This window comes from Apis florea, unplaced genomic scaffold (genome assembly GCF_048593485.1).
Source record: "Apis florea isolate Af1SG1 unplaced genomic scaffold, ASM4859348v1 contig_2350_pilon, whole genome shotgun sequence".
Lineage (NCBI taxonomy): Eukaryota > Metazoa > Arthropoda > Insecta > Hymenoptera > Apidae > Apis > Apis florea.
The window spans coordinates 58,937-71,187 of record NW_028256565.1 but is presented as its reverse complement, the minus strand read 5'-3'; the positions used below and the strand labels follow the sequence as shown (position 1 = coordinate 71,187).

General features: G+C 25.2%; 4 protein-coding genes across 5 annotated transcripts; 1 reads left to right on the top strand and 3 right to left on the bottom strand.

The window, feature by feature from the left end:
- Positions 1–5,250: 5,250 nt before the first annotated feature.
- On the bottom strand, positions 5,251–6,008 carry ND-15 (NADH dehydrogenase (ubiquinone) 15 kDa subunit). Of its 2 annotated transcripts, none has more exons than XM_031918190.2 (2): positions 5,838–6,008; positions 5,251–5,664 (listed from the first exon to the last, which is right to left on the bottom strand). In XM_031918190.2, exon 2 carries the CDS (start codon positions 5,655–5,657, stop codon positions 5,337–5,339), a length of 321 nt encoding a protein of 106 aa, XP_031774050.2. In that variant the 5' UTR covers positions 5,658–5,664; positions 5,838–6,008; the 3' UTR covers positions 5,251–5,336. The 2 variants fall into 2 exon arrangements, with proteins under 2 accessions (XP_031774050.2, XP_031774051.2); XM_031918191.2 differs by having other exon boundaries at positions 5,251–5,658.
- A 154-nt stretch (positions 6,009–6,162) lies between these two features.
- On the bottom strand, positions 6,163–8,220 carry Ctu2 (Cytosolic thiouridylase subunit 2). Its single transcript, XM_003696378.4, has 3 exons — positions 7,860–8,220; positions 7,443–7,756; positions 6,163–7,343 (listed from the first exon to the last, which is right to left on the bottom strand). Exons 1-3 carry the CDS (start codon positions 7,925–7,927, stop codon positions 6,238–6,240), a joined length of 1,488 nt encoding a protein of 495 aa, XP_003696426.2. The 5' UTR covers positions 7,928–8,220; the 3' UTR covers positions 6,163–6,237.
- Positions 8,145–9,854, top strand: mRpL40 (mitochondrial ribosomal protein L40). The gene is made up of 6 exons (XM_031918187.2): positions 8,145–8,228; positions 8,309–8,472; positions 8,558–8,641; positions 8,738–8,905; positions 9,028–9,226; positions 9,377–9,854. The coding sequence occupies exons 2-6, from the start codon at positions 8,435–8,437 to the stop codon at positions 9,494–9,496; spliced, it is 609 nt and encodes a 202-aa protein (XP_031774047.2). The 5' UTR covers positions 8,145–8,228; positions 8,309–8,434; the 3' UTR covers positions 9,497–9,854.
- Positions 9,555–11,306, bottom strand: LOC100872580 (uncharacterized). Its single transcript, XM_003696229.4, has 2 exons — positions 10,906–11,306; positions 9,555–10,599 (listed from the first exon to the last, which is right to left on the bottom strand). Exons 1-2 carry the CDS (start codon positions 11,304–11,306, stop codon positions 10,101–10,103), a joined length of 900 nt encoding a protein of 299 aa, XP_003696277.1. The 3' UTR covers positions 9,555–10,100.
- Between the last annotated feature and the right edge of the window lie 945 nt (positions 11,307–12,251).

Below are 12,251 nucleotides of genomic sequence, written 5' to 3'. Positions count from 1 at the left end.
ATTTTCTTTCTATCCAAACTAGACTGCGTAATACTTTTTTTTTATCCATAATCATCATAGAAACCGTTTAGTATCTCATCCCTAATTACTTTGCGAGTCTTTGTTAGTTTCTTTAAACGAATGTTGGATCGTGCGTTTCACTATCAAATAAATTTGTACTTCTTGTTAACTATCTACCGTTAATACAGATCGACTAAATTGAAAAACAAAATTAACTTTTTCTTAATTATATAAATTTATAATATATATATAAATTTTTAGAAATTTGTTTCAAAATATTATTGATATAGATAAAAATCTTTTTATATGATATTGATACGATTGATGAATACATAACAAAATTTTTCATATAAAATATATATAATTCAAACATATATATGATTCAAATTCAAAATAAGAAAAAAAACAAATTGTTTGTCTTAATCTTTGCATTTAAGAAAAATAAAAATCAGATTTTAAAAGATATAATTGATTATTATCACATATATTTACATCTATATGCGCATATATGTCGGAAAGCTGAAAAAATTTAAAAATTAATCGTTTGTTAAACGAACAACGATCAAACAACAATTTTTCAAAATTTTTCGCTAATTTTCATAAGAAGAAATAAAAAATTTCAAATCGATCTATCATTTGAACGAATATACCTTCATCGAATAAATCTTACGCAGAGGTGATACTTTGAGAGCGATATATGACCGATTGTGAACATCAAACCTTCGACATGCAAAGGAACATCGATTCAAGAAGAGAGACGAACATTCTTCATAGGTCAGCAAGCATAGAACGATTTTAGATACGGCCTTTGGGCTGCTCGTGCTTTGCGTTGTAGCATGTCTTCGTAACTATTTCGTCCTAATAATTATTTAATGTACTATTCTTAATCGATATTTCTTTTTTTATAGATTTCAAATTAGAAATGAAATAAGAAATTATGTTTTAATTATATAAAAATATCATGATTTGATAATAATTTACAAATTTATACAAAATATTTCACAAGAAAAATTACATTTCGATTATAATTTTTACTACTATTTATTTGAACAATGAATTTCTCTATGCATTTCTTTGATTTTATCGACAATAATGGAGATTACCAAAATTGATGAAATTTTACTTCAAAATATCTTATTTCACCTACGATAGCCTCTATGCTCTTTGTGGCTTTTGACATGATAACCTCTTTCTTTCTCAAACTCAATACACATAATTCAAAGTAAAGAAAGACTGAAAATTGTGGTACTGATAACAGAAAATAAAATAATGTTATGAATGAAATGTTATTCTCTATTAAATAAAAATAAATAATTTAATTAATTAATATATATATATATATATATATTAATATTATGTTAATTTACCTTAATGAAAATTATATGCAATATAATTCATTCATTGATCAATAATATTTTATATTATTAAAATTTAAAAAAATATACATATATGTTTTCATTTTACGTAACATATAAGTAAAATGCGATATTTTGGTAGATCAGTTTGTCGATTGGCCGGTAAACAGGTATCAAAAACTCTCGGAAGTCATCGAGAGCAACCAAGACACGACGATTAGCGCGAATGGCTGCATCACTTATCGATTACATAACAAGGCAAAGATACTATCACGAAATAACATTATTAATTAAATTAATTTATAAAATATATTTTCTAATTTATTCTTAATGTACTCATTTCACAATTTTTTAAATCTCTTTCATACTTATTTTACATTTCATTGATAATCTAAATACAAAACATATTATGAAAGTGTTAAATTAAATAAAATACTATAATAGTTAATATAATCTACCATAGTAGCATAATATATAAATGCAATTTGATGTAATACGACTCAATAACTATTATATATCAATCAGAGATCAATAATATGAGATCTTTATAAATAAGTAATTAAATTCATAGATAAAAAAAATGTAACAAATTTATGTCAAATTTATTTAACTGAACTATTAAATTTAATAATCTATTTAAATTAAAATGTTTAAATGTATTAAATGATATTTTAAAATTAAATAAAAAAAGTGAAGCGCAATAATTGTTTCTTTAAGATTTAGTATTACTTATGTTACCCATACCATATTACTAGTAGTACTATTATTACTATTATTAGACCTGTTACACAATACTCTCGCGTCTTCTCAAACGAGTTTCGCTGGCCAATGACCAAAGCTAGATAACGTTGTGTATCGCGACCCATTTACCGACTTGCTAATCTCGAACTCTAATACGAACTTGATTTTCCTAAACTTTTATCACTTGGAAATTTTTATTTTCTATTACATATCTAAATAGTAAAAATGTTACTAGTAATTTATATAGCGTGATTATTCATCGGAAAACTTTTCAAATGTCCAATTTCATATTTATCATCATTCATTACATAACAGTAATATAATTACAAAAATATTCTTTTCTTTTTATATATGTATAGATTATGGATAATAGATTTTAATTAATAAATTTTGCATTATTGTAATATTACAGAAGAGTATTATACTTTTAATTTCAAAATTCAAATATAAAATTTATACATATATTTCAATTTTAATATTTCTCCTACATACTCTTTATCTCATGTGTTACATAATTGTAATCACAATGTGAAAATATTAAATTTTAATTCGATTTACTTCTTTTTGTGCTTCCTTTTTTGTAATACTATTTAATACGTAATTTGAATTCTTGAATATATTTTACTTGAATTCTTGAATATATTGTACTTATATGCATTTTATCAATTTTTAATTATAACAATATATAAATTGTACATTGAATTTTTAAATTCTATTTTTATATATTTATTTTTAATGAGTGCTTGAAATATATATATATATGTGTGTGTGTGTGTGTATTAAGAATTGTTAGAATTATTTTGATGAAAGTATATAAATATTTTAAAATTATGATAAAAATTTATTTTAAAAAATAAAACGAAAGATAATGTATAAAATGAATGAAATTAATCATTTACACGTATAATATATTTACATACATATAACATGTGTGCACATGCTATATATATGTATATAGTATATAAGTATGTATATGTATATAATATATATAATATGTACAATATTATTCAAAAAATTTAATAATCTCAAATTAATAAATTTTCAACACGAATTGCAATTTTGTAATTTTTTTTTAATCCGATCTGAAAGTTGTTTCTTTCATAAGAAATAAATTTCTTTATTATATGTTTTTTACTGCATTACCGTTAAACAAATTAAACGGTTTATTATATACGGAATTTTTTTCGCAAAGCATATATAGATCGTATTGAAAAAATAAAGACGTAGGAATTAGTGATCAAACGAGCAAGCGCATAAACATATTCGTATACGTACTGTAGGTGCGCGTGCACACAAAGCGACCGAATAGTCAGACAGCCAGGCAAGCAGGCAAGCATGGAAGGCACGATGGAAAAAGCAGAATGACAGTTGGTAATTATAACGAAGAGCGGATTCCGTGGGGTAAGACTGGTGAGCCCCGTGGAGGTAACGAAGTCCGCGCCGCGGCGCGCCACCACGTGCCTAACTAGCTAGCTGGTTTGCTGACTGCGTGCTAGCTCGGTAGCCACGCGTTATAGCATCGTAGATGATGGCGTCTTGTAATACAATTTTCGACATATTACGAATAAAGAGTTTTATATCAAATAAAACGATAATTTTTAATAAAATTGTAAATTCAGTATAGTATAATACCTTTACAAGTCTAACGATTAATGAATTGATTTACACTCACCAATGCGATGATCCATAATGAAAAATTTGAGGTAGACGTAATGTACACGCGATGTGGTAACGTCCTCGTGGGCTTGAGGTGATTATTCGATACTTGATGATACTGTTAAATAGAAAGAAAGAAACTAGATACAAAAAAAAATAAATACACTCTATAAATACGATCAGAAGTCGTGTCACATTTATAATATAATAGCCACGCAAGCTAAACGAATAAACTTGGAAAAAAACGTACAAAGTTTGACCAGTAATTCGTGGGGACGCGTGCACGAACACGACGAAAAAATTACATGATCGCGCGACACGAGCTAATTCAATTTTTGCCGGTCATCGAATTAGAATATACGAATGATGAATGACAAACAACACCAAAAGATATGCCATGTCCATACCGTAGGACAGTTAACACGCGGCGTGTTTCACGATTTCTTTCTCTCTCACGTTTTCTTCTTCGACTAACTGATCTGTCGTCCGACAACTCACCGGCGTATCTTTGTGTAGTTTCTCTATGTTTCTTTCGTTCACACCGTCGTTTTTCGATCAAATTACTTCCCGTTATAACTAATTTCTTGTTGTCTGTGACAGATAAACACTACGAATGCGGCGGGTTCTCGTAGCGTGTGCGCCAGCGTCAGTAAGATTGACAGTCGGCGCTGATGACAGACAGGTGCGCCCGCCTTCCGGCCTAACAAGTCGGCAACCTACCGTTCTGCTTACGTATCTTTCTCTGTTCGTTCGCATACCCGTCTACCCGCCTTCCCGTCTACCCGCCAAGATCCGTAGCACGTTATGCCATTTATCCTCTCTTTTAACATTTTCCTGCCATCTAGTGACGATTGACCCAAAACATACATACGCCATCTAATTGTACACATCTTATTTTTCCAGTCATTTCAAATAAATAGTTCATGTATCTACTCGTATATTTATTTCAAGTAAATAGTAACATTCAATCATCTTATTTATTTATTTTTATTTATTTCAATTCTTCCATTATATTTGGAACTGTTTACAGAATTTCATTTTTTGTAATGTAATTGTTCTTTTCGAATAACTTTACCGTAATCATTTTGAATTTTTTTATTTTTATATATATATATATATATATATATATATGTATATATATATATATGTATACATGTATTAAAACACGTTTTTATCTTCATTCGTCAAATATATATAAACAATTATAATTATCATGTCATTGGCATTAATTTTTAAAATAATTATGACATAAAAGTTACATTATTTCACGGTTGTTATTAAAATTGTATATAAATTTATATATATTATATATATTATTTATATATATTAAATTCAATTTATGAATTGATTTATATTTCATAAAAACAATTTAATTAATGGTGATTAAATAAAATAAGTTATAAAATAATAAGAATATAGGAATAAAAATCACAGAAAGAATAAAAAAATTAACTAATTTTTTTTAATTTGTCATCATTGACATTTATGACTAATCTGATTATGTACTATATATTTTATTTGATATAATTATTATTTGACATATAAGTTATATATGTATATATATATATACTAATTATATGAATTCTAAAAGAAAACAAGAAATGGAGCTTTTTCATATTTTCTTTCTCCAGCATCTATCTGACGAAGGAATTCTCCGTTTATTATTTCTTGTCTGTGCCGCCGTTTCTCTCGATGCAAGCATTCATCAAGATCACGAATTAGTGCTTCACATTTCTCCTGTCCTTTATAAAATCCATATGCTTCCACACATTCAGCTAAGTGCAATTCAAAATCTTTACAAGTTGCGTTGAATTGAGCATGCAATGAAGTTCCAAACCAATTGGTGATTGGACTTTTAAATATAGGTTCCGCGAAAGCATGATATTTTGGTATTTTATTATCCATTCTAAAACTTATATAAAGAATTGAGAATAATATTACTGAGTTTACAATGCTTACACTACATTCTGATATCTCTGATATTATTATTATATATTATAATAAATATAACCTTCTTGTATAGCTTATCTTATTTATTGGAAATATGTATATACTATAAATAAAATGTACTATATAATAAGTTACCTAATAAAATACGTAATGCGTATATAATAAATCAATTCTATTTAAACGAATAATTACACTTCGAAACAAGCCGAAGGCTACTTTCTAAAACTTTCTGTTGTGTAACATGTAACAATATCCTATATCGATAATTTCGCTACCATCGCCATCTATGTATTATGTATAATAAACGTATAAAAAAAGTGAATTAATATAATTATAATAATAAATTAAAATATTTTATTTATTTAAAAATTGATATAATTAATGATTTTGTAAAAAATTAAGAAGTAATATTTTATTTATATTACAAAGTATTTGGAATTCAATTTAAAAAAATAATATATCGTATTTAGTTATATTCTTTTATTAAAAAAAGAACAAATTATTTTTTGTCATTAATGAATATTATTCTTAATCATTACAATAAAAAATCTGTTATCTCTTTTTTTAAATTCGCAATTTGTAATTCCTTTTGAATTGCATCGAGTATGAAATTAGGTAAAGTATTATTCATTTTTTTTACATTTAAAAAAATTAGTCTACAGCTATAACATAAATATTTTTCAATCATTGATTGTTTTAAAAAGGAATTACAAATATCAGCTTTACATTGACATCTTTTGCTTGTAAAAGCATTTACACATTCAGATTGTTCATTACTTGATTGTTCACAAATATTTAGCGAATTCATAGTCATCATATCTAATGGAATGTCTGTAATTGTAGAAACTAATTTAGAAAATAATTTTGCTTGTACAACTGATAGTTCTTCTTTAGACAAATAATCTGAATCTTTAAAATTTAATTCACATAATACACAAATATTATTGGCATCAATTTTATTAGTAATAATCTTTGTATCACTATTTATATTATTAAGTGGTTCCACATTTGTAGCTAATTTTTCACTTGTACGATATATTGTAGATACAGTACTATAAAATTCAGAATCTAGTTTATAAACAAAATTTTTTGCAATATTCCGTATAGATGCAGGAAAACAGAAATCATATTTTTGAGGATTAAGAATTGGATGTAATTCGCAATATTCCACATATGCAATTATATCATCTTTTGTAAAATCTCTAAGCGGTCTAAGTAATTTCACATCACTGTATCTTTCATCAGAGAAAGCAACGTTAAAAGACAATTGGGCACCTCTGCCAGTCGATACATCTCCAAGAACTTTTATCGCCAGATCAAGAGATGTATCGGCAATGAAAATTTTATTACAGTTAAGTTTACGAGCTGCAGATACAAGTAATTTACGTCTTAACTGTTGTAATAATTCATCCCTTGCTGTATCATTTTCTAAATTATTAAAAATTTCTTGTAACATTGTGTCTTCTTTAGTAGTATTCATTAATGGAACATTTATTGGTTGTAACTCTTTATAAGTAGTATCAATTGTGCATTTTGATAACGATGAAATGTACATAGTTAATTGCAAACTTTCAGCTTCTTTAGCTAATGCATTTCGAATTGATTCTCTTTCTTCGATCGAACGTTTCTTTATTATACCATCTATATAAAAAAAAAATAAAAAATATTATATTGTATTAAACATATGTTTAATAATTTTTTTCCCTAAATCTAACAATACAAATAATAGAAAATATTTACCATCTATATAAAGAACTTTAAATGGAAATTTAAGCTTTTTGGAAATTGATTTATTAACATCAGCTGTAATAAGATGTAAAAGTACAGTTGAATTTGCTTTCCCTGAATGAGCGATGAGTACAGTATCGTTTGCACGCACTGATTTGGATTTGCCGAGAGTTGCTCTAAACTTATGTATCAATATAGTTAAAAAACACATTTTACAATACTGATTTTTATTTTTTAAGAAAACTTGCACTTCTTGACAACCACATTTTTTGCAGAAAGGCATAGTATTAGGTATATCCATAGTATCAATAAAAGAAGAAGTGATTCTATAAAAAAATTTAAGGATTGCATAAGCGAAAAATTATAAAATAGATAAACTATTCGTTATCTCTTAAAATTATAGAGAAATTGTAATAACAATACACTTACGCATTTTCAGTTATATTTTCTATCTCAAAAGTATCAAAAGTATATTTAGACGTATTTTTCGTACACATTTTGTTTGCTTTTGTTATCTATAATGTGAATAATTACTCAATATATAATTCTAACCATCATGTCTCTGAGCAAACTATAAATTTCAATTGCTTATAAATAATAAATTTTTTTTAGAATAACAATAAAAACATATAAATATTTATATATTAATAAAGAAAATTTAGAAAAATTTCAAAAAAAATCATTATACATTCATAAAAATGATTATACGATTGTATCTATAAATAATTATTTCGATTTATTATTTCATTGGTACGCTTGAACAGAGTTACCATTATCATTGACACAAATTATTGATCGGTATTTATTATATTAGTTATTCATAAGTATAATTGTTTGTTTATCAATTGTCTAAGTTTATATTTTTGTAAATATTATAGGTATTATTTCTTTTAATTTATATCAAAAAACTGCAAAAGTATTTAAGAGGTTATGTATTGTGAATTTCAAAAAATTTCAAAAATAATATAGCAGAATAATTAAAAAAATTTAAACAATTAATAAAAATGTTTGGAATATTAAATCTAGCAAATATTACTTTTAGGTATTCATACACTAAATAATTAACATTTAATATCTCGATAATTTCTATTTATATTATTTACAATTACAGTTGCTTATTGACGCAGGTCCTCATTATATTCAATTAAAAATTCACGCAATATCTCCTTATACAAACATCCTTTATATTTTCGAGCAACGGAGATACTTTTGTAAGTATTATATTACCATATTAATCATATTAAAATTTTATTTTTTGAAAAAGTTTTAATTACTATAATTATTATTATTATATTTGTTTGTTTTAGAGGAGAACCCTTAAAAAAGAGAAAAAAAATTGATCCTGCAATTATTAGAGCTAGAGAAGAAAGAAAGAAAAAGAAACTACAAAAAAGAATTCGTAGTTTAGAAAAACATGCAAATCATATGAAACCAATTTTTGAAATCGATACATTGGCCAAATTACTGCAAAATGAGTATGTCCAGCATAATAATAAAATATATATCACATGTGATCATGTATAGAAAGATTTATGCAATAATACGTTATATATGGAAATATATGGAAAGTATTTATGTAAAAATAAATATTTTTTAGCAAAAGACCTTGTCATTTGACATCATTATCAGAGGAAGAAATAGAAAGGAGAAGATTATTAGAAAGAGAATGGATTAAATACAAGCAAGATCAATGGTTAAAAGATTTACGCATTATAAAATCTATGCTAATCTCACAGAAAACAGCCTTGGAAGAATTAAAAGCTGTCTCAAAACAACTTTACAAAGAAGCAATCGAAGTAAACATTTATATTCTACCATTTAATAAGAAAAATTTACTAATTAAATAATTATATATATATATAATGTTTATATATAAATGTTTTAAATATATATAATATATATTTAATATATATATATATAAATGTTTTAAATATTTTTTTTTTCAGTTTGATGATTTATATTTACCATATGATGTAATTGGACCTGTATATACTCCACCAATAAAAAATTACAATAGTCCTGATGGTGAATACATAGAAACCACCATTAAATATGTAGGAGAATAAGTACACAAAATAATGGAACGTGTTGGATCATTAAAAAAAAAGAATTATTTTAAATAAAGGATCATAGGAGTGAAAAAAAGAGTAAGACTCTCGTTAAAACTTCTATAATTAGATATAATTCCCATTAATTATCGATTTTCCGATTATTACCAATCTACAAGTTTGCAAATTAAAATTATGTAAATTTAATAAAAAAAAATTTAATTTTTTAATTTAAATAAAATACAAGATTGCAATATTATAAATACATTAGATTATTACTTATTATTTTATGTTATGATTATACGACGAGAATATTTTATATTAATCGACGTATCGATATTCATAAATAAATACAAATGTAATAATTTATTAATAATTTAATTACTTTTTATTAATATATTTGTATAAATATTTATCGGTTAAAAAAGTATTTCCGTAAAAATGGATATACTTCGATTAATTTACTCTTATATTTATACGTCAGTTATCTCCTTTTAATAATTTAAAATATCTATTTTGTCTCTAATATAGAATAAATAATTATATAATAATAAGACATTATTAGGAAATTTATTTTTAACATATATGTTTATTTAAACGTAGCATAAAGCTAAAATAAATTTTATGAAAATTTTAATTCTCTTTTACATACGGGACAAATATTACCAGTCTTGAGACATTGACGTAAACAATCTGCATGAAAAAGATGACAACAAGGTGTTATTCTTGCCTTAAACATATCGCAAAGACAAACGGCGCAAACATCATCAAATTGTTTAATTTCTTCGAGTGTTGCTTTTCTATAACGATTCAATATTTCGCATTCAAGTTTTAACGCAGGGCCCGAAATTTGTAAAAGATCTTTTAATCTTAAATAGATATTCAAATAGATAGCTATCAATAAAAGTTTCCAGGATGTTATTCGTACGAGTAAAATTAAAATAAGAAAAGCAGATGCACTAATGGTAAATGATTTTAATATTACCGGAGCATAAAGCTCTTCAAGATTTTCAAACATCTCCAAATGAAGAAACTTCAAAATCGATGGAAACATCTCGGCGAAGATTTTCTCCGTTGCCAAATAATAAATCCATGTTATCATCGTGTAAGTTGTTGATGGTCTGTAACAGCAATATATATCGTGTATGCTGTGTGTGCACGCGGTATGTATATATATATATATATATATATATATATATATACATATATTCATACGTACATATATATATATATATATATATATATATATACATATATTCATACGTACATATATACTATATATATATATATAGTATATTATTGTATGCTATATATATTGTAGGCATACATATATATTATACGAATCGTTCAACCGAATTAATACGTTCTATTATTTCTTTTCCTTTTCTATATTTTTCCTCTTTGTTTATATGATAATTGATACTCACTTGTAATGTTCTAGACCTTGTTCCAAACCAAAAACAAGAAGCATAAATGTTAGCGTTACAATAAAGGTGACGGCTTTTGTCCATTCAAAAACTATTTTGGTAGCAGACATAGCTAAATGTTTTATCTTGGATCTCTCCGTGAGAGTCACATAAGGTGACCAATCTTCCTTTTCGATTAATTCCTTAATATAGCTAATGCAGTAAGTAATCACGTTATAAAACATCAATGTATAAAAACATGTCATTTTTGGTTCTAGTATAAAGGTGCGATCAGCCAGCATAAAAAATACAATTTGATTTATCATCATACAAATATTCTTCATTTTAAGAAAAAGGTTTTCTGCTCGATCGATCGGATCATACAATCGTATCAAAAGTATATTTAATTGTTGCCATATCATCTTGGTAGTTCACCTTTAAATAAAATAAAATAATCTAATTTAATAATTCAAAGAAACTTTAATTGACTTATTTATCATTATCATTTATCATTATTATTATTATCTCTCTCTTTATCTCTCTCCTCCATCTTTTTATATTTCAAAATTCAAATTAAAAAAGATTGTATTTAATTTTATTTTTGCTTAATTTAATAATTTGATTTACTTTTCGATCTGATTCAAAATGAGAAAATAGTATACACGTGTTATTTTTAATTTCTCATAAATGTGATTATGCTAGCTTGAAAATCGAAAATTATCAGCTATATGTGCGAATATGAAAATTGTACTTACCTTAGCTTAACTCCACCAAATTTTGCACAAACAAATATAATATAAATAGACACCAAATGATAGCACACTTGAGGAACATATATTTTATTTCAAATGAAATAATATTTAAAAATTTCTAATAGTATAAATAGTATAAATACATTATTTATATTACATTTATATTTTGTATTATATTATAATTTAGAATTGTTAATCACGACCAATTATATATTATTTTTTTAAAAAAATTTTTTTTTTAATTCAATTACATTCTCAAATCATCGTCTTTCGATATATGAAACGTACATGACAACAATTTCTATAATTATTCTTTATTAAGATTGTAATGAGGTAAGAGAGAGATAGGAGAAGAAGGGAGGGGGAAGGGGCACCATTTAAGCATTCGAATATTTTCTTTTATAAAATATTCTTGTATAAATTTCATTATACGAATAACACTATTATTTTATTGCAATATGTAAAAATGTGCCAGAAATGCATTCAGCATATTTATCAATGTCTTTATTAATTTTTATAAGCTTGAGATTTAATTACAACTGTTCATTTTAACTGATGCTGGCTTTTCCATAATATTAGAACGTTTTCATTATCCGTTTATCATTTAATTATTGA

What these genes read in the sequence shown, in the direction of transcription:
- ND-15 (XM_031918190.2), bottom strand. Translation starts at nt 5,657, where the DNA reads ATGGATAATAAAATACCAAAATATCATGCTTTCGCGGAACCTATATTT.
- Ctu2 (XM_003696378.4), bottom strand. Translation starts at nt 7,927, where the DNA reads ATGTGTACGAAAAATACGTCTAAATATACTTTTGATACTTTTGAGATA. An exon ending in GAAAATATAACTGAAAATGC is followed by an intron (nt 7,757 to 7,859) that starts GTAAGTGTATTG and finishes ATTTTTTTATAG; the next exon opens with AATCACTTCTTCTTTTATTG. An exon ending in TAAAGTTCTTTATATAGATG is followed by an intron (nt 7,344 to 7,442) that starts GTAAATATTTTC and finishes TTTTTTATATAG; the next exon opens with ATGGTATAATAAAGAAACGT.
- mRpL40 (XM_031918187.2), top strand. Translation starts at nt 8,435, where the DNA reads ATGTTTGGAATATTAAATCTAGCAAATATTACTTTTAG. An exon ending in GCCAAATTACTGCAAAATGA is followed by an intron (nt 8,906 to 9,027) that starts GTATGTCCAGCA and finishes AATATTTTTTAG; the next exon opens with CAAAAGACCTTGTCATTTGA. An exon ending in TTTACAAAGAAGCAATCGAA is followed by an intron (nt 9,227 to 9,376) that starts GTAAACATTTAT and finishes TTTTTTTTTCAG; the next exon opens with TTTGATGATTTATATTTACC.
- LOC100872580 (XM_003696229.4), bottom strand. Translation starts at nt 11,306, where the DNA reads ATGATATGGCAACAATTAAATATACTTTTGATACGATTGTATGATCCG. An exon ending in CAAGGTCTAGAACATTACAA is followed by an intron (nt 10,600 to 10,905) that starts GTGAGTATCAAT and finishes TTGCTGTTACAG; the next exon opens with ACCATCAACAACTTACACGA.